Raw genomic sequence first — 23,676 nt, forward strand, 5'->3', positions numbered from 1 at the left:
CTTGGATTTATCACTAACATCACAGAGATATTAAAACTGAGATTTTTAAACCCATCAAGTGGATTGATACATTGTATTACTTGGTCACGGCTCGTATGCTACATATCTATAAAAATCAAAAGACAGATGAATGATAGCTGTGCATACGGCAGTGTGGGCACAGGATAACACACACTGTGGGACTGCACATGCTATGAAGATGCGGCAGGCAATGGGCATCAGGTATTGAGGGTTTTGGATTCCAAAGCACCGCCGAGGAGCAAGTTGATCTGGCGCATCTTGGATGATACTGCAGCCACAGTTTCCAGGAAGGCTTCGTGTGGCATTCAACCATAAGCCAGCATGCTGCGATCCAGACTACGTGACATACTTAGCAGATGGAGAAGATAACTGATGTCAGCAACGCTGAAACGAAATAGTTTTCCCAAGAATCTACATCGTGTTGGTGCAAATGATCATGGAAGTGTGGACTAAGACATAACACTGATGAGTGGAATTGCTTGCTATCATGGAAATGCTGCTGACATGCTGCCCGACACCCAAGGAATCCAGCAGACAATGGCTGTTGACTGGGGCAGTATAATGGTGGATCCAGTAAGCAGAATGAACCATTCACAAGTTAAACACACCAAGATAAATGAGAAAACAGAACCGATTCTGTGGTGATTATAATAGTATTGCTACTTATGTAACTTGGTAAGGATTTTATTTTAGTAGAAGAAGTAGATTTAGTATTTAAAAGAAATTACCAGAAATAAATAGTTTAGATATAAATTTATTACTATCCACGGAAGTGCGATTTGTATGGCCTCTAACTTTTCAGATAAAAGGCTGTAATCGTGAAGAATAAATAAATACAAATGGATTCAGGCAAATTGCAGTTTAAACAGTCAAAAGCTGAAGGAAACGGCATAGACTCCCATGGTTGGCACAAGATGTAATTTCTGCCCACTCACTACTCCAGTCCCTGCACATGTCAAACTTCGCAGCAAAGCTGGTGACACTGCTGCCCCTCCAAGCCTTCTGTAGTGGTGTGCTTGAGCAACTGTGAACACAGACTGCAATATCCTCTAGAGTGCCAGTCAGATGTACCAACTAATACATAAATAAAAGATTGCAATCACAATTCAGTCCAATTCTTGAAACTTCCACTCGCCCTGTAATGTAGTGACATTTGTTGGTACTATCTCCACGATAGATCTCACCCGTGTAATTTATTCTCGAGATAATTACAATCAGTTTATTAAAGCAAATAAAGAGCATATTGACTTGGGTTCAGAATCAAGTAGCTAATGTTTTTTTGAAGGACAATGTTTTCAGCTTTGAATGTTACCTTTGCTTAAAAAGCAGCATGTTATCCATACATGTACAGGAACTGTTATTGCAAACCAGTTCAAGTACAAGAGTTTGTAAGATAATACAATTTAATGCTATTTCCTTCTGTGTTTCACAAAATTGTCAAATTTTGGGCAGAGCAATATATTGTTACAGTGGCTAGTTTGTAGTTTCTCTCATATACCTTGCACTTGTGCAGCACAACTCGAGTGTCACTGGTTGTCTGATACTGTATCTACCGCTTTGGCGTATCTGGAAATCTCGAGCATGTTTGAACACAAGTATTGTTTGCTTTGCCCCACTCTGCCCTTCCAATGTACTTCAAAATGAATCTGCACATGACATCAGACGTGAAACATTTGTCTGTAGATGCAAGACAATTCCCATATACTATATTAAACAATGTAGGAGTGTTGACCTCAGCAGCAGTCACTTCATCTGTGAATATAAGACCACCCTGTGGTTTTTTTTTTTTTTTTTTTATGACAGATTTGAGCAAAAACCTTTGTCTTATAATTGGGTAAATATAGTACAGGGGGGTCAGAAAGTTGGACATTCTGAAATAAATATTTATGGCAACAAGAAATATCACAAATGACATTTCTAAGATCTGTGAAAGGCCACACTAGAAAAGACAATCAAAAACGAAGCAATATGGGAAGAATTATGGATGAAACTGATAAACCAAAAGCCAATCCAATACACAGGATAATGGAGAGAACATATACTTCATATGCTGCAACAAAGATCTTCAAAACTAGCAATGGCTTATAAATCTTGGGGGCGAGAGCAGTGTGTGAAGACTGAAGAAATAATGATGAGACCAGAAATGGCCCTGGCCTTGCCATGGTGTTTATTAAATTTTATATACCAAGAGGAATGTCGACCATCTTTAATCACACCACTAGGAATATACTTTCCTACAGCTTGGTTAGCTACTTGTTTGAACTTCAGCCACCATTCCGTTAGATGCTCACTGCTTGAATCAAATGATTTTACACTCCTGCTCGATAGTCTGATAACCTTCTCCTTATCACTTTACCGTCAATGGAAATTTATCTGTTTAGTTATTCTATCAATTAGTACTTTGGTGCCCATTGTTGCTATGAATGTGTTGTGTTCATTAAACTGTCTTTTATGAATATCCTCCAAGACAATGGGTCTTAGGAGTCTAGCCATCTGTTTAATGTAGTTCCTGTAAAAACATTCTACAACTTTCACAGGAGGTTCTCTCATCCATCACTTAAGTTTTCAGTGATTAAAATCCAACAATTATAACAATATTCTGAAACATACTGACTAGTAAACAGGTTTTTCTTAAGTTAGTTATTCCTCCAAATGAGGCTGTACAGACAGCAGGTTCCAACTAAAACTAACCCCATGCTGTACACAAGTGGCAAATAACACACATTTGGAACAGCCAACAAGCAGGAGTTATGTCTTCTTAAATAAAATAAAAACACACAGGCTAGTTAGATTCTCTAACTGTTGCCCAGTGGATCATTAACAGTTACCCTTAACACATCAGCCATGCACGGCTTAGTATTGGTTCAGCAGATGTCAATATCTTCTTCATAGAAACATAATGCCATGGTACATCCAGACATGTACATATTGTATGTGATTATTGTAAACACAGATTGACAATTTACAGTTACTGAATCACATCTGTGTGTATGTCAAGCTGTTGTGCTAGTATACATATATATCACTCGGATACTGTAAATTATCAATCTGTTTACAATTATCACATACAATATGACAAAATGTACATTTATGGACATATCATGCTATTATGCTTCTACAAAGAAGATATTGACATCTGCTAAACCAATACTAAGCCTCTGAAGATAAATTCATTTGTCAAAACTGTTGGGGCCTAATGAAAATATATACTAATTGCTGAAAATTACAGCCATGAATAACAGAATACTTTTTTATTAAAAAAAATATTTATTGGCTTCATGTACAACTTTAGCAGCAATATACAGGTACTTTTGTAATAAACATACAATCAATATTGTTACCTGTTGTTTTGTGGAATGGTACATCTAGCTTTGCTTAACAACTCAATACAAATGTCGCCACATAATGTTAATTTAGGGACTTTTGTCTCTTTAACAAGCACCTGTACATCAACACAAAAACAAACACATTTTATCTCTATTGACATTTAGTTTTTACATGAATATATTTGCCTTTGAGCATATGACAAAAACATATTTGTATAATCTTCTCACACATTCTTTGAAACAGAAATATAAAGTACTGAAAAGTGACAACATTACAGTTTCTTTTCTCTCTCTCTCAAATTTGTAGCTATTCAAAGCATGCTTGAATAAAATTGAGATACACACATTTCAAACATCTGTAATGTTAACTGAAACATGTAGGAAACTAAAAACAGAAAGCACTGACAACTAGACATCTAAAATCATATAAAATGTTTGATCCTCACAAACTACATGCACAAATAAAATTGAGACATCTTAAGGAAACAATTTTTTTTAAATAAAACTTTTTAAATAAAACTGAGACATTACAAATAACTGAAAAACATTGAAAATTGGGCAAATAAAATCACATGAAATACTTGGATCTTCAGAAGCCAGTTGTGATTGTACAACTAAAAATCATAAAATGTTTGATGTAGGAAACTAAAAACAGAAAGCACTGACAACTAGACGTCTAAAATCATATAAAATGTTTGATCCTCACAAACTACATGCACAAATAAAATTGAGACATCTTAAGGAAACGATTTTTTTAAATAAAACTTTTTAAATAAAACAGACATTACAAATAACTGAAAAACATTGAAAATTGGGCAAATAAAATCACATGAAATACTTGGATCTTCAGAAGCCAGTTGTGATTGTACAACTAAAAATCATAAAATGTTTGATGTAGGAAACTAAAAACAGAAAGCACTGACAACTAGACGTCTAAAATCATATAAAATGTTTGATCCTCACAAACTACATGCACAAATAAAATTGAGACATCTTAAGGAAACGATTTTTTTTAAATAAAACTTTTTAAATAAAACTGAGACATTACAAATAACTGAAAAACATTGAAAATTGGGCAAATAAAATCACATGAAATACTTGGATCTTCAGAAGCCAGTTGTGATCGGACAACTAAAAATCATAAAATGTTTGATCCTCACAAAGCACATGTGTGAACAAAAGTAAAGAACATGTTGCCGAGACATTTTTAAAAATGTAACTGCAACATTTAAAAAAATTTCTGAAAAGAATAAAAAAGTATAACTTAAAATCACATGAAAGATTATATTCACACACTATGGAAAACTGGACAGCTAAAAATCACATGAAATTTTCAATTCTCTAAAAACTATGTGCAGGAATACAATTAAGAAACATGCTGCTGAAACAGGTTAAATATAACAGATTAGGAATAACTGAGAAGCATAAAAAATTGGGACAACTTAAAATAAATGAAATATTTGACCTCCAGAAGACTAACTACAAAAAATGATTATGATTCTTACAATGATAAAGAAGTCATTAAAAATGGTACGAAACATAACATTTCAGTGTCACCACAAGACACTGACTCATTCTTTTGGCAGATGGCTTTGTAACTGTCTTACAATCTGCAGTGTTTGTCAACATTTCCTGATATCCATCATACTGAGATAAACACAAATTATTTGTCCTCAGCATCATCATCATCCTCAGATTTTTCACGATCAAGCTTATCATCTGGAGGTTCTTCCTCTGTACTCTCGTCATTATGTTCATCTCCACGTGGAGAATCATTATCTGATAAATCACCATTTGAAGGTTCATTTTTCTGATGCTTAGCAGATCTGTTTTTTGTACCAGTGCCATTACTTGCATTAGCTCCAGCAGCTTTTCTGATAAGGCCCAGAGCCATATTGAATGCATAATTTTTCTTATGAGGTGAGCCATATTGACTTTTGTAAAGTTCATATGGAAAAATATGTTCAGCAGAGCAGACACCTCTTTGATCACTAGCATAGAATGTTACATGATACTTTTTCTTCTTTCCAGTTTCATTGGCAAGAGCAGTCACTACAGCTGGCCACGGTGGGTAACCTCTCACCTTCGCAAACACTTGATCACCTCTTTCAAAACTCGTAAAATCATGTTGCTCTCTTGTACGTCGTTTCCGTCCCTAGTGAGAGAGAGAGAGAAAACAATAATTTAACATGTATCCAATTGAGACATAATTTAAATGACAATGATAAAGCTATTTTACAAAAATTAAATATTCAGTGTAGCCAACTTCCATCTAATTCAGGGCTCTATTTTAAATCGTTCAATGTCAACAAAAATTTAGTTACAATCCACAATAGAAGCTAAAGACAAAACAAAATGATGGAAGCACGAGGAATCATGACAAATCTTGCACTGCAGAATTTAAAAAATTTTCCCTAGCACTGATAATAAACCAGCAAATCTCATGCACACACAGAAAAACATTTTCTGTCACCAATATATTTCCCCAGAAAACTAAACTATATATCAACAGAACTCAACACACAACTACCACTTTACTGATTTTTAAAACAGGTTTTAGTTTAGTGTGAATTTATAAATAGAAATAAAAACCTGCCATTGATACAAGAATCAAAGCAGAAGCTCACTTCCCACAAGTTAAAGTTATAGCTGAATTGTGTCCCGTTACTACACTGCTCAGCAAAACTTAAGGACAAGATAGATAAAGTACCAAAATGTATTAACAACTCTGTGGAAATGAAAAAGTGTGGGAGTATGTTGTCACAGATCTCCCAGTTATGCACAGAAAGCTAGGTGTCACATGGCATGAGGTCAATGTGACTATACCACCAAATGGGGCTGGCCCCACAACCTAGGAATGGGAGAAGACAGTGTGCGTCAATCAGTGAGCAGTTATGTTGCATTGTGGTGGTGTCCTCCATTACAACATGGCCCAAAGACATCTGGATGACTTCACACAGGGAAGAATTGTCGGAAAACTGGAATGAGGATTAAGTCTGACAAGTGTAGCCCACAGAGTATGGTACAGCTCGCATCACTGTTTCACATGCACAGGTAGCACTCAGAACCAGTCCAGAAAGGAAACCACACCAAACAGCAGGTTCGACTGCAACAGCATTCAATAAGACTGTAAGATATGCAGTATCTCACTCCACATTGGCATGGTGACTGCATGGAAGTAGGCTCTTTGCCCAATGACCAGCAGTACATTGGTGCCAAGAACATAGGGATTGAGCTGAGGAGGAGTGGGGTCATGGGACCACCTCAGATAAGAGCAGATTCAGGCTGAGTGTACAGTGAGAGGTCAGAATACGTAATGCACCCAGGAACATTGTTGAATATGGTCACTGGCATAATGACCTCCATATCTTTGAAAACTTATAGTCACTGATCAACATTATTTAAACACTGTACTCCTTCCCCATGTGCAGCTTTTCAGGGGTGCATTCCACCCCAACTTCTGTTTTATGGATGAAAAAGCAAGACTGTTCAAACATCACAGGTGGAGGACCTCTTGGAAAGAGGGGATATATTGCAAACAGAATGGCCTGCCCCCCCCCCCCCCCCCCCCCCCAAGACATATTGCAGAACATGCACAAATGACCATCCAGCATTTGTCAGCCATGCTTGAGAAGGTAGAATGGCCTGCCCGTTCCCCCCCAAGACATATTGCAGAACATGCACAAATGACCATCCAGCATTTGTCAGCCATGCTTGAGAAGGTACGGAACACCTGACCACAAGAACTCTTTACCAACCTGGTGGCAAACATTGGTGCACACGCCGATCATGCATCCTATTACACACTGTATCCCACCTGTTCAACTATCCATGAACAATCACAAATTGCAGCGATTTCAGTGCAATTGCTGTCTTTGTAATGAGATGGACAGAAATGGCACTCTATTTCGTACTTCCTTCAGTTACCATCTGTACTTTACTGCAGTATTTCTTTCTACATATGGTCCAAGTCTCATTAAGCTATGTTACTTGACAGTGACATCATGCATAAGTTACTTTTGTCCTCAAGTTTTGCACATCAGTGTATTATCTTTTGTATCACTTACTTATTCTGAATTTCAGTTTATTTGTAAGTTGTAACACCTCCTTGCTAGCCATTAACATGCTACTGTCTTTATGTTATTTGTTAGAACAGTCACAGACACCTGTTAAACATGAAGTTATCGAACCTTTCACTTAGTAATTTATTCCAATGTGAGAAACGTGTTAACTTTATCCACAGATAACAATAATCTTATCTTTTCCCCCCATTACCGGCAAGAACTTGACAACAGGAGCACTTCTGTGAAGTTCGGAAGGTAGGAGACGAGGTACTGGTGGAGTTAAAGCTGTGAGGACGGGTTGTGAGTCGTGCTTTGGTAGCTCAGATGGTAGGGCACTTGCCCGCAAAAAGGCAAAGGTCCTGAGTTCAAGTTTCGGTCCGGCACACAGCTTTAATCTCCCAGAAAGTTTGTTAACATTAAAATATTTTATTAATGTTGCCCTTATTAGTAAAACCTGAACCTGATTCTCTCAGAATATACCAGCATCACAGTAGCTCATCCAGTACAACAGTTTAATCAGGGACGATCTAGAAAAATAACGATTTTCTCAGGGAGTTTCAGGATATATATATATATATATGTGGTTCTTAAATGTTACACTATTTGGTAGTAATTTCACTCAGTATTTCAATGAGTCATTATTCTGCTGACAACATGTGATTTATTTCATATACTACTATCAGTTGTGCATCAGCACAACTTCCTGTTAATAGTGTCTTTATTCCAGCTACCTTGCCCAAGAACTGAACAACCAAACAGGAAATAATGATTTATCTTCCCAACTGATAAACTTTACAATGACCATCCCTCAACATTCAGAGTTACTTAGTCATACTCACAAATCTACAGTTGCATGCAAAATTCTGTTCAGATGTAGAAAGATGACTAATTTTGCTGGCAATCTGTTTATTAGAAAACAATTTTGCTGCATCTGGCACTGAGTCTGTTACTAATTTGTTGGCCCAACAGAGAAAACTACTTTATCAGAACCCCACCCAAGAATGTAATAGGTCACACAGTACGAAGTATTTTTCCTCTTATTTTCTCTATGCAGTGTGTCAGCCTCAATTAAATCTGAGGAAGTAACCATAAAACTTATTAGTAATTAACAATGGTCACAAAACTAAACTTTTAATAACAGTATGTTGTCCTAACTCTCCTTGTTCATTTCTTACGAATATTTCGTTCTTTTTATGGGTCTTCATGCTATATCATCACGAGGTTAGCTTGTTAATTATCCGATTTGGCAATTTTAATGATAGAGTGACCACATGCTCTTCCTGTTGCCACCCCTTCACCTTCCCCAGACATAATTTGTGTACTTATATGTCTGCATCTAGTATTATCCCGTGTGAATGTGGCACATTGTGAATACAAGTCCAGTAGTTACCTAGTCGGATGTGGGAAATTGCATGAGAACCACATCCAGCCAGGCAAGCCTATCAGCCCTCATTTGTAATTCATGAGGTAGAATCAGTCTGGAGTCAGTAGGGCCTCCATGAATCCCAGAAGTGTCCTGCTAATGGGTCATTCCATGCCAGTTCAACCAATTTGAGTAAATGTTCCAGCTGATAGTCTCAGATTTGGCTGAAATTTAGCACCCTAATGCTACCAAGTGTGGAACACTCGTGTACAAAATTTCAAGTTCCCCTGCCAATTAGTTCCAGAATTATGGTTTGTGAAAAAAGGTGGTGTCACCCTGAAATTGCAACCCGCATCTGGCAATCTATCTTCAGACCCAACTTCAGGTATTAATAACTTTGGAACTATTCCACACAGTCCAGTGAAATTTTTACAACCCAGTAACATCCATTTAGAGAACGGACTCCATAAATCAAAACACCAACAACATATTTCTGAGGGAAAATAAAAAATTCCAAAATGTGATTAAAAAATGTAATACATTAAAAGGTACATATTGTAGGTGCCCTCTATGCCAAATATAATTCACTCAAAGAGGGTATAAATTTTTTGTGGTAAGTTTAATGTGGCCTAAACACACACAGAAGTCATCATACCCATGTCAGTCACACAAACAGAGTTACATGCACACGAAAATACAAAAATAGGAAAAATTACCTGAAAAACATGGATTTTCTAAGTGTGGTAGCACAAAAGGGACAAGTGATATCCAAGCCAAATCTCAAAACTGCATAAGTAGACCATAATATAATATGTGGCAAAATTTCAACTTGGCATTTGTGTACAATAAAAGTTGACAGAGATGTATTTGGTTAAGTTTCTTTTAACACGATTTAGCAAGTAATGGTGGTGATGCAGACAGCTTGTTTCAGATAAAGCTGCAGCAATTGTTGGGAACCAGTAGGCAACAGAAAGTTGAACAATGACAGTTTTCAGGGACAGAATGAGTCATTGTTAGGCAGGAACAACAAAGGAAACTAGCAACAATTACAGGTTACTCATGTTTTTAAGATTCTAGTTCAAACTGGTCAGTACTGTTGTGGAAAGTCAGTGTGGAGGCAGAAGAGTGTAATAGTGGTGCTTCTGTACAAACAAGTTGCAGTATTGGTAGAGCACAAGCAACTGAATGTCATAAAACAACATACGGAACAAAATGTGGCATTCACTTTGTACTGTATGATCTGGATGAATAGGACCAAGATTTGTTGCTATGGAAATCCGGGATACACCCTGTGGGCACAAGTAGTACAGTTCCAGGAAACTTAAGTGTTTGTTATCAACATATGAAAGTGTTTCTGGATAAGTATTCTTTCTTACAAAGAAGTAGTTTTGATCAATTTAGGATTCATAAGAAGACAGTGAAGTGTAGCATCAGAGAAATTGATATAAAATCAGTATTGAAAGTGAATCAGTGCATGGTACTTAACACGAAACCCGGACAAATGTTATGGTCCAGGTGTGTTACACTGCAAAAAAATGAATAATACTCTGATAATTTACATGACAGTGACTAAGAGTATAAGCCACCTACAACCACAGCGGATGAGTGATTAAATACTTCAGCGACTGCTCTTGGTTTGTCTCTCATCAAGACACACAAAGTTGGGAAAAAGAGACAGGCCCAGCTATGGTAGAAGAAAACTACAAGAAACTCAAATGGAATTAAAACACAAAATAGCTGACACACTAATGGTGGAAGAGGAAGAACTATCTGCTCCAAAGGAACAGAAATCATGCCAGAAATGCTCTGGTTTGGACAAAATTGTGCACGATTTGGGAAGAAAAAAAAAATTGTGCCATTTCCACACGCCAGAAAAAGTAGCTATTCTTACCCTTGCACCTTCCAGCTGGTCTAATGACTACACTGCAAAGGAATTCAATGTTTCTACATATATGATAAAGCAAGCTAGGAAAATAAAAGCAACCCAAGGAGTGCTTCCACAACTTCAGCAGGCTCAGGGTAAGCAATTGAGTTCAAAAATAAAGGTGCTAGTGTCGGAGTTTTACATAATGACTACAGCCGATTAATGCCTGGAAAAAAAGACTATGTAACGGTGAAAATGGGAAATGTATGTGTACATATGCAAAAAAGACTGTTGCTGTGCAACATATCTGAACTATATGTAGAATTCAAGGAAAAGTATCCCGATACCAAAGTAGGTTTATCATCTTTTTTCAATCTTTGGCCACAATGGGTTGTGCCTGTAAGTGCAAGGGGCACACACAATGTTTGTGTAAGTGAGACCCATCAAAATGCTAAGCTGATGTTTGCTGCCTGCTATAAAGGGTTCTGGTCTGGATTACAAAGGTGCAATGAAGCTGCTAGTGTGCAACATCAGTTCCTACCAGTGCATGATACATAGGTGTGAAAAGTGCCCTGGTAAGGCAAACCTTGCAGAACACATGAATAACTAACTGTATGGTGAACTCCTTATGGATGACAAACTTGTTTCTTATAAACAATGGACACACAGGGATCGCACAAGTCTTGAAACAAAGAAGTACAGTGGAAGATTTTGTTGAAATGTGTTGTAAAAAAAGATAAACTGGCCACACACAGCTTCACAGCAACAGCACACTCAGCTCATCTCCAGTTCTGTAAGGGTAATTTGAAACCAGATGAAATTATAGTAATACTAGACTTTTCTGAAAATTATGCATTTATAGTTCAAGATGCCATCCAATGATATTATTGGGACAACAGTCAAGCAACTCTCCAGCCATTTGCAATTTACTATAGAGGTGAATCAGGTGATGTGTCAGTCATGAACCTCCGCGTTTTTAGTGATTGTTTAATTCGTGATGCCATTGCAGTTCATGCCCACATTCGCACTGTAATGGCATATGTGAATAACTCAGGTGCCTCACATACATTTTGCTAAATACTTCAGTGATGGGGCAGATAGTCAGTACAAAAACTGTAAAAATCTTAAAAATTTATGCATGCATTACCATGATTTTCAGATTCCATAAAATGGAGTTTTTCACAACAAGTCATGGTAAAAATGTATGTGATGGTATTGGTGCTACCATAAAGCACATGGCATCACAAGCTAGTCTGCAGCACCCTACAGAAGGTCACATTCTAACACCTGTTCAGTTATTACCTGGGTACAGAAAAACATCTCTGGCATACATTCATTTTATGTTTCGAATGATGAGGTGAAATCAGTCGAAGAGTTGCTAAAAACCAGACTAGAACATGTTAAAACTGTTGCAAGCACAAGGAGCCATCATCACTTCTCTCCAGCAGACTCTGACAATGTGCAGATGAGCAGACTGTTCGGTTATACCTATAGGTTCATGCACATGTGTCTTCACAGTGTGTGTGTGACTCAGGATTCATAAGCAAAAGCAGCAACATACAACCAGGTTACTATGTTATTGCTGTTTTTTATGACAAATGGTACTTAGGATGTGCTGCAGAGTGCTGGAAACAGAAGGTGATGTATTTGTGAACTTCATGGCACCAGGAAGATCATTTCATTGGCCACATTTGGCAGACAGGTGTTGGATTCCTTTTGAACATGCCGGGTGATCAAAGAGTCAGTATAAATTTGAAACCTTAATAAATCGCGGAATAATGTAGACACAGAGGTAAAAATTGACACACTTGCTTGGAATGACATGGGAGTTTTACTAGACCAAAAAATTAAAAAAAAAAAAAAAAATGCTAGATGTGCGAAAGATCTCGTGTGCGCGTCGTTTGGTGATGATCGTGTGCTCAGCCGCCACTTTAATCATGCTTGGCCTCCCAGGTCTCCAGACCTCAGTCTGGGTGATTATTGGCTTTGGGGTTACCTGAAGTCGCAAGTGTATTGTGATCGACTGACGTCTCTAGGGATGCTGAAAAACAACATCCGATGACAATGCCTCACCATAACTCCGGACATGATTTACAGTGCTGTCCACAACATTATTCCTCGACTACAGCTGTTGTTGAGGAATGATGGTGGAAATACTGAGCATATTATCTTTGCTTTCTCTTACTTTGTTGTGCTCGTTATTGCTATCCTGATCAGATGAAGCACCATCTGCCGGACATTTTGTAAACTCACCCCCCCCCCTCCCTAATAAAACCCCACATCATTCCAAGCATGTGTGTCAGTTTGTACCTCTCTATCCACATAATTTCGTGATTTCTTCAGTTTTCAAATTTATACTGACTTTTTGATCACGCGGTATTCTTATGACAGTTCCAGTTCCTACCACAGTGTCAGGAAGACAGTACAATTTGCCACTCAATGTACAGAGTACAGTAGCTGAAGTGTGGGAGAACTTCTGTTCGAAGCACAATCAACTGGTTATTAGCAGTTAAGGTGCAGTAAACATCAATGATAAGTTGTGTTAATCTGTCTATAGAATACTGTTGCTTAGTGAATAAACAGGTGTGGGAGAGGATAAGAAGAGGTAGAACAGTTTACGATATGTTTTTACAAAATTGTGTTTTGGAAAAATGGCCACATCACCAAATACATCTGTCAACTTCCATTGTACACAAATGTCTTGCAATAACATGCTGAAATTTTGAGATCTATATCATTATGGTCTACTTATGCAGTGTGTGAAATTTGGCTAGGTTACCACTTGTCCCTTTTGTGCTACCACACTTCGAAAATACAAGTTTTTCACGTAATTTTTCAAATTTTTGTATTTTCGTGTGCATGTAACTCAGTTTTTGTGACTGATATGAGCCTGACGAGTTCTGTGTGTGTTTAGGCCACATTAAGCTTACCACAAAAAAATTATACCCTTTTTGAGTGAACTATATTTGGTACAGAGGGCACGTACAATATGTACCTTTTAATGTATTACATTTTTTAATCATATTTTGGAATTTTTTATTTTTCCTCAGAAACATGTTCTTGGTGTTTTGTTTTATGGAGTGTGTTCTCTAAATGGATGTTACTGGGTTGTAAAAATTTCACTGGACTGTGTGGAATAGTTCCAAAGTTATTAATACCTGAAGTTGGGTCTGAAGATAGATTGCCAGATGCGGGTTGCAATTTCCGGGTCACGCCACCTTGTTTCAAAAGCCATAATTCTGTTGTTGTTGTTGTTGTTGTGGTTGGGGTTGAAGGGACCAAACAGCAAGGTCATCAGTCCCTTGTTTCAAATGTGTTCCATTCCGATAGTGTGACATCTCAGAAAAGTCAGAACGATAAAAGGGAAAAGGCTAAAAAATATAAAAGGGCAGTCATGGTGTCAATGGTAAAAACAAAATGAGGTAAGTCAGCAAGAGAGGGAACCCAACGCTATTCTAAGGCAGGAAACATCCCACCTCGGAAGCAGCAGAGGCAAGACCACCTGCGACTTAAAGGTGCAACTGCTAAAATAAAGAAGTGCGTATCGGAAAAGGAGACTAACTAACCAACCCTAAAAAATGATAAAAACAGAGTAAAAGGGGGAAAAAAAAAAAGAGGATCTCGGCCAGGGAGGGGAGTTGGGAATCTCCAAACACGGCTTACAGTGGGATACACCCCAACACTCACCGCCCTGCCCCAACACCAGAGAGATATTAAAAACCTTAGAACTGAGAATAAAAACCACTTTCCTGGAGGAAACCGAGAACCAGGTCGACCATCCGGGAATCGTCAGCCAACATCAGAGGTAAATATGCAGGGGAGTCTGTACTTACACGCAGAGCCAAAAGAAGGGGGCATTCAAACAAAATGTGAGCTACTGACCGGAAGGCTCCACAACCACAAAGTGGGGGTGGCTCATCACACAAAAGAAAACCATGTGTCAGCCTGGTATGACCAATACGGAGACAACACAGTGAGGTAGAGTCCTTGCGGGAGAGGCAAAAGGAAGAACGCCACGCGCCTGGTGTCACCTTAATCGCACAAAGTTTATGAGTTGACCCATGATTGCGCGAAGTGGGATTTGATGTTAAGCCGTAAATCCGCTGCAGGAGGGGTTACAGAAAACGGGGGGGGGGGGGGGGGGGGGGGGGGGGAAGTGACTGCTCCCCCAGCCAAATGATTAGCGAGCCCATTACCCGGGATACCCTCATGGCCAGGGACCCAAAGGAAGTCAATGAAACAAGCAGCACAGTGAATATCAACGAGATTGTCATGGATGGTGCGAAAAACACCGGTCAATAGCCAAACGGCCATTCATTGAGTCCGTACATAACAAAACGCGGTTGTTTTGGGACCGTTTAATAAAGGTAAGGGCCTGGGAAATTGCCATCAATTTCACAGTAAACATCCCACATGTAGGTGGCAGCAGATGATTTTCCATTCCAACAGAGGACATGAAGGCATATCCCACATGATCAGCAGATTTAGAGCCACCAGTGTAAAAAAAAACAACAGCAATCATGTCAGAGACGCAAGGCAGAGCCCAACCGGTAAACCCGTCCGAGAGCGGGAATCAGGTGGGCAACATCCATAGTCTTGGAACAGGATAGAATAGGAAGGATGAGTGGGAGAGGAACGGACAGCGAGTGCATAAGACACCAGAAGCTGGGACCGCTGAACAGAAAGGGTGGGGGGGGGATCCCAGCCTCAACCAGGAGACTCAACAGGGCTAGTAGGGAAGGCACCAGTGGCCAAGCGATTACCACGATGGTGGACTGGATCCAGCACGTGCAGTGTGGAACGAGCAGCCAAACCATAAACTTGAGAATCATAGTTCAAGCGAGACAGAACTAAAGCAAGATAAAACGGAGAAGGAGGGAGCGGTCTGCACCCCAAGAGGAGTGGGCAAGGAAGCGAAGGACATTGAATTTACGGAAACATCCCACCTTCAGAAGTCTGATATGGGGCAGCCAAGTGAACTTGGTGTCAAAAAGAAGACCCATGGCAACAGAAGTGGACCACCCATGATTTTAAAAGAGAGAATTGAAACCCGTGTGAGAGGGTCCATGCAGAGGCACACCTATAGCTCCCTGGAGCTGCCGCTCTGCAGAGGCCATCGAAGAGGATCTAACCCAAATGCAGAAACCATCCACATACAGGGCAGGGGCGAACAAAGGACCGACAGAGGCCACAAGTCCATCAATAGCAACGAGGAAAAGAAGTACACTCAAAGACAGAACCCTGCGGGATGCCCGTCTCCTTGGTCCATGGAGAACTAAAAACAGTACCAACCTTAACACTGAATGACCGATGGAACAGGAACTGGCGGATAAAAATCGGGAGTGGGCCCCGAAGACCCCACTGATGAAGTGTAAGTAAGACGTGATGGCACCAGGCCGTGTCATAGGCCTTGCGAAGGTCAAAAAATACTGCAACCAAATGGCGGCGCTGGGAAAAAGCCTGCCAAACTGCAGATTCCAAGCGAAGTAAATGATCGATCGGAGACCGTTCCTCTCGGAAGCCACACTGGTAAGGGGACAATAGATCCTGAGAATCGAGGACACAATTGAGCCGACGGACTACCATCCATTCAAGTAACTTGCAAAAAACATTGGTCAAGCTAAGTGGCCGATAGCTGACAACAAATAGGGGGCTCTTACCAGGCTTAAGGACAGGAACCACAATGCTATCCCTCCACTGAGAAGGGAAGTCACCCTGGAGCCAGATACGGTTAAACAACTGGAGAAGATGTTGCTGTTGTGGAGCACTGAGATGTTGAAACATTGGTTATGAATGTAGTCTGGGCCAGGGGCTGCTTCATGAGAAGAAGAAAGTGCAGAAAGAAATTCCCATTCAGTAAAAGGTTCGTTGTAAGATTCTGACTGACTAGGGGTACAACATAAGGTGGAAGTTTCGGCTCGCTGTTTCCAGGGAAGGAAAGCAGCCGGATGGGAGGCTGATGCTGATGCCATTGCAAAATGGGTCGCAAGATGTTCCGCAAGAATCAACAGGTCCATAAAAAGTCCACCTGGGAGACGAATGCCTAGGAGGGTGGACTGCCGATGGCAACCTTGGAGAGAGCGAAGTGTAGCCCATACCAGTGACAGAGGGACAGTAGAACCGAGGGAAGAAACAAATTGTTCCCAACATATCCGTTTGATCTGTTTGATTAACTAATGGGCTTTAGCGCGAAGGCGTTTAAAGGTAATAAGGCTGGCAATGGATGGGTGCCTCTTAAGGTGTTGCAAAGCTCGACAGCGATCACGGATGGCAATGGCCGTACTTCACCATGGGACATACCGGCGACGAAATGGTCCAGATAGAGTGTGGTACAGGAAGGCTAGCAGCGCGTACAATCGTGTCAGACAAGTCACGTAGGACGTCATCAATACAACCCGACAAAGAGGGAGAAAACACGACCTGTGCAGTGTACAGAGGGCAATCAGCACGTTGGAAAGACCAACTAGTTAACCTGTCCATCGGGGAGCGGGAAGAGAGAGAATCAATGAAAAATGGTTACTATCATAAAGGTCGTCGTGTAGCGACCAGTGTAATGAAGGGAGGAGAGAGGGAGAAGAAAGAGAAAGATCAATGGCAGAAAAGATACCATGACCAGTACTGAAATGAGTAGGGGAGCCATCATTAAGAAGGCACAAGTCGTGGTCTGCAATAAACTGGTCTATGAGAAGACCTCGTCTAGATGCAAATGCACTGCCCCACAAGGGATGATGATCATCAAAAGAGAGGGAGAGAAGGAGAAAGGGAGGAGGAAGTTGCTGGAGAAAGACAGTTAAGGCAGCTGGTGTAAGAGTCCTGTCAGGGGGGAGATAAAGATTGCAAACCATGACCTCAAAGTCCAGGTGGACCCTAACAGCAACAGCTCCTAATGTAGTTTGAAGAGGAATCCACGTGCTAGCAATGTCTCTACGGACCAATGTACAAACGCCACCAGAAGCCCGCAGGGGTATGACCCAATTTAAACAGAAAACACGGAACCCACAGAGGGTCAGTGAGTGATCATCAGTAAAATGAGATTCCTGTAGAACCACACAAGCTGCAGAGTAAGACGAAATAAGGGATTTCAATTCTGGAAGGTGACGGTAGTATCCATTACAATTCCATTGGATGATCACAGAACGATGATTTAAATGGGGGTTGAACAGGCTAAAGCCAATCATACCGCTGGGTCACTACCTGTCACCGACAAGGAGGGGGTGACATCCATGAACAACAGATCAGAATCGGGTTGTGAAGCCGGGGATGGGACCTCTGGTGACATCAGAGGCTCTTTGCCCCAGGACTTATGTTTCTTCTTCTTTTCTGGTTGAGATCGAGGAGGACTGTGTGGCATACAGGAGCCAGCTGCAGCAAGATCAGGAACAGAAAGAGATCGGGCGACCTGGGGGCAGACAGACCGCGGTTCTCGCAGTCGTCGCGTGACAACAGACCTTTGGCCTGGAAGGTGCCAGCAAGGGACATCCCGGGAGGAGCGCCCTTGACTGCAGACGCTGAAGGAGTGTGACACTTCCCCGGCTGGGGAGGGAGAGCAGCACCCAGAGGAGAAGGTGTGGGAGCCGCAGGGGAGGGGGGGGGGGGGGGGAGGAGACGGGTCTGGGACTGGGGTAGGGAAGGGGTGAAGATTTAACTAAAGCATAACTGGACGTCATGGACACAGGGTGAAGACGTGTATACTTCTTACGCGGTGGAACACAGGGACTCCCTTCATGGAGTGGACGTCCTCAGTCACCACAGAGAGGGGCCTGCGAACAGCGGGAAGATGGGATGTACAGCTTCACATCACATCGATAAACAATAATCTTTACTTTATCAGGGAGGGTATCGCCTTCAAAGGCCAGGATAAAGACACCAGTATCAATGCGATTGTCCTTAGGACCCTTCTGACCATACCGAACAAAGTGAACACCTCGCCGTCTGAGATTGTTTCAAAGTTCCTCATCAGTTTGAAGGATGAGGTCCCTGTGGAAAATCTCACCTTGAACCATATTTAGAGACTGGTGGGGGGTTATGGACACAGGAATTGTGCCAAGATGGCTACAGGCACGAAGGGCCGCAGACTGGGCAGCTGAAGCAGTTTTGATCAGCAACGAACCTGACCACATCTTGCTCAGGAAGTCCACTTCGCCAAACTTGTCTTCAGTGTGCTCCACAAAGAATAAAGGTTTGGTATTGGTGAACGTATCCCCCATCAGTCCTGGTGCAAACCAGATAGCGGGAGAAAGGCTTTGCCCCCTAGCCGATGGGCCTGACCCTCTTCCCAGGGGATAGCCATGGAAAAGCAGAAGGGGCAGGAAAAGCAGCACTAGAAGAATCAGTTCCACGCAGAGAGACGGCTGCAAAAGAACGGCCAGAGTTCTGGACCCGTATGCGTTTCATTTGCATAGCATCCGTCCTGATACCATTCACTCCGATCAGAGGCTCTCCTCACAGGCACCACCCAGCCACCGCAAGGGCCGTCTGGCACGGTGGCCACTGTCGGGAGGTCCAATGTTCCAGGATGACGAACAACCACTCCAAGGCTTGCATGACGTGGTCACAGCTCAGGTATCAGAAGTGTGATCCCTGTGTGTTCAGGGGGCTCAACCAAAAGGGTACATAGCGACCCCACCACACGGACTGGTTACCAAGCTGGCTATGCACTCTAGCATCAGGCAACGACGAGAAAGAAAAGGTGGAATGAACTAGGAAGGCACACGTCTGAGACACTAGGTAAGGTGCTGTTCCCCAAATGGCTCACACTATGGTAGAGAAATTTAGTAATGGAGGTCAAACCCCAGAGGGGGACCAGGGAGTGCCAAAAGGAGGAGGTGATTACACAACAAAGCTAAATTGCAAAACCAACATTACCAGGAGGATAGCGGCGGGGGGGGGGGGGGGGGCGGCAAGGACACCAAGAGAGGGAGAGGAGAGGGTGAGGGGGAAGGAGCAAGGAGAGGAAAGGAGGGGAAGGAAATGCAGCCCTGGAAAGAAGGAAGGCTGCAATAGCTCAGGGCCCCGTGCTTGCCACGCACGTATCCACAAAAGAGTTGTGGAACCCCTGGGGAGGGGGGGGGGGGGAGGAGGGGGAACTAATACTTGGCAGGGGAAACATACTTTGTACGTGAGTGTTCCACACATTGTAGAATTAGTGTAAAGAATTTCAGTCAAATCTGAGACTATGAGCTGGAGCCCCTGGTCGAACTGACATGGAATGACCCTAATGTGTTTGGCTATTTGGGTAGACTATTTATTTCTCTTATTAATGAAACAAAAATTTCCAAACTAATTATCAGCATTGGAAGACATTCGAAGTCAATTGTGCGGCTACAGAAATTTTTTCAGAAGCTAAGCAAGAGGGGAAAAAAGAAGGAAGGTCACAATAGCAAAATTTAGCAAGCTGGCTGCAGCAGTCATAGCCTAACAAACATTAACAAACACAGACTTTATAAAATATGCAATGAACATTCAAGACAACTAGAAATAAAATATGCAATGAACATTCAAGACAACTAGAAATCAAACTGGTATTTTAAGCATAAAACTATGACAAGCTTTCAGAACTTTGTCTCTTAATGTGAAAGATACATGGTCACATGTCCATCATTTCCCTTTACTAATTGTTTTCCTTCAGTCATTTTTGCCTCCCCTTCAGAGTATCTGTTACATATTGGTTGTTTTCATTTATCCTTTTCTTTTTTGTTAATTTCATTTTGCCGACCTCTTCCCGTAGACACTATTTTTTTCCTCATCTTTTCTTTCCAGCTACAGTGCATAATGTAAATATTGCCAACACTTATCTTTAATACACTGACTACCTACCTACCCACCTACTTACCATTTCCTTCTCAGTACTCTACTATTAGCTATTCCAAACCAGTGTTACTTTCATACCCCAATCTGTAGCTTTCCTCTCATCTAGTTACTACTCCATAAGTTAATAGTCATTTCCAAGACTCCAGACAGATTTGCAATCACATTCTTCACTTTTAGCACGAATTTCCCCTGCCTGATTCATCCCAGACACTTCTACCCCCTCCTCCTTACATTCCATATATAACTACACATTTTTAGTTTAGGATTTTACTTACACTTAACATGCTGCTAATTTTGTTGAAGTGTTATTGCCTAGAATTTTACTTACATGTAACCTGTTGCTACCCTTTGCTGATGAAGAGTTATTGTCTATCCCAGGATCGTTATCTGGTAGTGCATTGTCTTCATTTTGCTCATTCTCTTTATTAACTTTCTGTTTTCTCCCCTTGGGCTGATTTTCCTGTCTCTCTTTGTTAGTTTCGCGTTTACCACCCTTTGGAGCAGTTTTCTTCTGTTGTACCTGTCCTGTATTCTTTTCGTTTTTACCCTTTGTTGTTTCTCTATCATTAACTCGTCCAAAGGTCTTTGCTTTTTCAAAATGAATAGCTGGATTCTCTCCGAAAGCAGTTTTTGGTCGAAATGTGTTTTTCATTGGCTTAGACATTTTTCTTTTCTTACTTGATTTCATATTCTCTTTCTTCTTGTCTGGTGAACTGTCACCAGCTTCATCCAACACATCAGCTTCTTTATTGTTGCCTTTATCAGCAGAGTCCATGTTGTCAGGCTTCTTAGGGGCCTTTTGCTTCTGGGAATTGGTACGTACAGAGTGCTCAGAACTTTCAGAAACACCCCTACGTCTCTTATTATCTTTGCTGGAATCAGAGTTAGCTTCTTCCTCAAGAGCACGCTTCCTTGTATGCTTCTGTATTTCTTCAACATCTGCCTGAACAGCAGACATCTTTTCAGCTAAGGAATATTTTGCCAAGTGTGGTATGTCACTCTCAATTAACTCCAGGGCACGGTTAAAATACGGCTTCTTAGTAGGTTTGCCATATTTATCTTTGTAAAGATCATATGGGTACATATCCTCTGGCTTACAAAGAGCATTTTCATTTGTGTAGTAAAATATTACATGGTATTTCACTTTGTTCTTGGCAACCTTTTCTTCATTAACAACATAGGCTGGCCATGGAGGGTAACCTTTAACTTTAGCAAAGACCCTATCTCCAACAGTAAATGTCCGAACGGCTTTCTCCTTTTCTTTTTCCTGGCCCATTTGTCTGAAAGAAAGAAAGAAAGAAAACAAAGGGTTACCATATAAAAGAGTAGCACATTAACTAAATGTAAAGCACACAGTTTGATATTGACTAGAAAAAAAGCTGTGTAAGCTACGCTACAGCAACTACTCCACAGCATATGCCTAGAAAAATATTCTGCCATTATTTCTTTCCTGAACAGTGGTAACATAACAAAAGCACTGTAACTACACGACAATTACCTGATGTCGAACTTCAAGTGCACACCTTAAGTATACTCAGTCAGCCCAATGAGCAGAGATGAAAAAGGAAGATTAAAAGTTAACATCCTGTCACTGACAAACTCATTATGCACAGAGCGCAAGCTCTAACTTGGGGAAGTACAAGGACTTCTGCTACCTAGTCTTAAAAGGAACCTACCCAGCATATGCCTTAGGTAATTTAGGGTAACCACAGAAAACCGGCAACAGGATGACCTGACAGGAATTTTTACGGCAGTCCTCCCAAATAGGAGTCCAATGCCTTACCACCGTTCCATCAAAAATTGGTTCCTGCCACGAGTCAAAAGATTACACTGCCTTCCAATCAAACTTCACAAAACTACCTACAAAATCTTATGCTGTTACCCAGAAACAAACAAACACACACAGTAAGTCTTCCATCACTACCTTGCCACCCTTCCTCTTCACAGTTCCCGCCCCCAAGATCCAGATTGCTTCTCCCGTCATGCACAGTTGCTGGCAGCCTGGCCTCCGTGGCGAGAGAGAGTAGTCATGTCCGTGCAAGTTGTGCTTAGGTGAATGTTTGTGTTGTCTACTTTAGAAAAGCCTTTTGGTAAAAAGTTCACATGTTTAGCAGTCTTTCTGGTGTGCCTATATGTGACTCAACATATCCTCTATATGGTGAGTAGCAGTCTATCCTTTTCATAATACTGGAACACTCAATTATTGATAAAATTATTTGATGTCTGCTTGTGTCTGTGTATGTGCGGATGGATATGTGTGTGTGTGTGTGTGTGTGTGCGCGAGTGTATACCTGTCCTTTTTTTCCCCTAAGGGAAGTCTTTCCGCTCCCGGGATTGGAATGACTCCTTACCCTCTCCCTTAAAACCCACACCCTTTCATTTTTCCCTCTCCTTCCTTCCTTCCTGACGAAGCAACTGCCAGTTGCGAAAGCTTGTAATTCTGTGTGTGTGTTTGTGTGTTTTGTTCATGTGCCTGTCTGCCGGCGCTTTCCCGCTTGGTAAGTCTTGGAATCTTTATTTTTAATATATTTTTCCCATGTGGAAGTTTCTTTCTGTTTTATTTACAAAATTATTTAATCGGATAGATAAAAATATCCAGTCACCAAGCGGCGGCAGGACACACACATAAAAGACTTATGATATAGGCAAACTCTCAAAGCAAGTTGCTCCTTCTTCAGGCAGAAGGGTTTCCCAAAGTTTACCCTTTCCCTAGACCTCTCCAGCCTTTTACTTCACTCTTCAACCCTTCTGGCTGAAGAAGGAGCAACTTGCTTCGAAAGCTTGCCTATCACAACAGGCTTTTATGAGTGTCTGTTCTGCTGCTGCTGCTTGGTGGGTAGATTTTTGATCTTTTCATAATACTGTCATTATTCCATCCTGGATTTTACATTAGATATAGGGACACTTAATATATATGGGAGAAACAATCTGTCTAATGGCTTACATGTCCTGTTATCGTAGTTTAAATCGAGTGCAAGAAAGAAAACTAAGCTGCATTTCACAGCACAGCATTTGCTTTCTCACAGTGGGAGTCAATAGAAAATCTGCACATTGTTTAAAAAAATGTATAGCATATGCACATCTGAATGTTTATTAGTGTATCACTCAAAAACTTGAAGTGAATTGGTCAAGAACTTTGAGGTTTTTGGTAACAGTGTAAAACGACTTATCTTTATACAGTAGTATAGATGATATGACAAGAGTACAAAATCAGAGTAATAAATGGAG

General features: G+C 41.0%; 1 protein-coding gene across 1 annotated transcript in view; it reads right to left on the reverse strand.

Annotated features, from left to right (window-relative positions):
• Positions 1-3,507: 3,507 nt before the first annotated feature.
• The window catches only part of LOC126298519 (hepatoma-derived growth factor-related protein 2-like), a 29,211-nt gene continuing 9,042 nt past the window's right edge, over positions 3,508-23,676 (reverse strand). Inside the window, exons 2-3 of the mRNA XM_049989877.1 lie at positions 20,777-21,728; positions 3,508-5,502 (exon numbers count right to left, since the gene is read on the reverse strand). Coding sequence (XP_049845834.1) covers positions 5,011-5,502; positions 20,777-21,724 — 1,440 coding nt within the window. The 5' untranslated portion in view covers positions 21,725-21,728 and the 3' untranslated portion in view covers positions 3,508-5,010. The remainder of the gene's footprint in view (positions 5,503-20,776; positions 21,729-23,676) is intronic.

Source organism: Schistocerca gregaria, chromosome X (assembly GCF_023897955.1).
Source record: "Schistocerca gregaria isolate iqSchGreg1 chromosome X, iqSchGreg1.2, whole genome shotgun sequence".
In the NCBI taxonomy this organism is placed as follows: domain Eukaryota; kingdom Metazoa; phylum Arthropoda; class Insecta; order Orthoptera; family Acrididae; genus Schistocerca; species Schistocerca gregaria.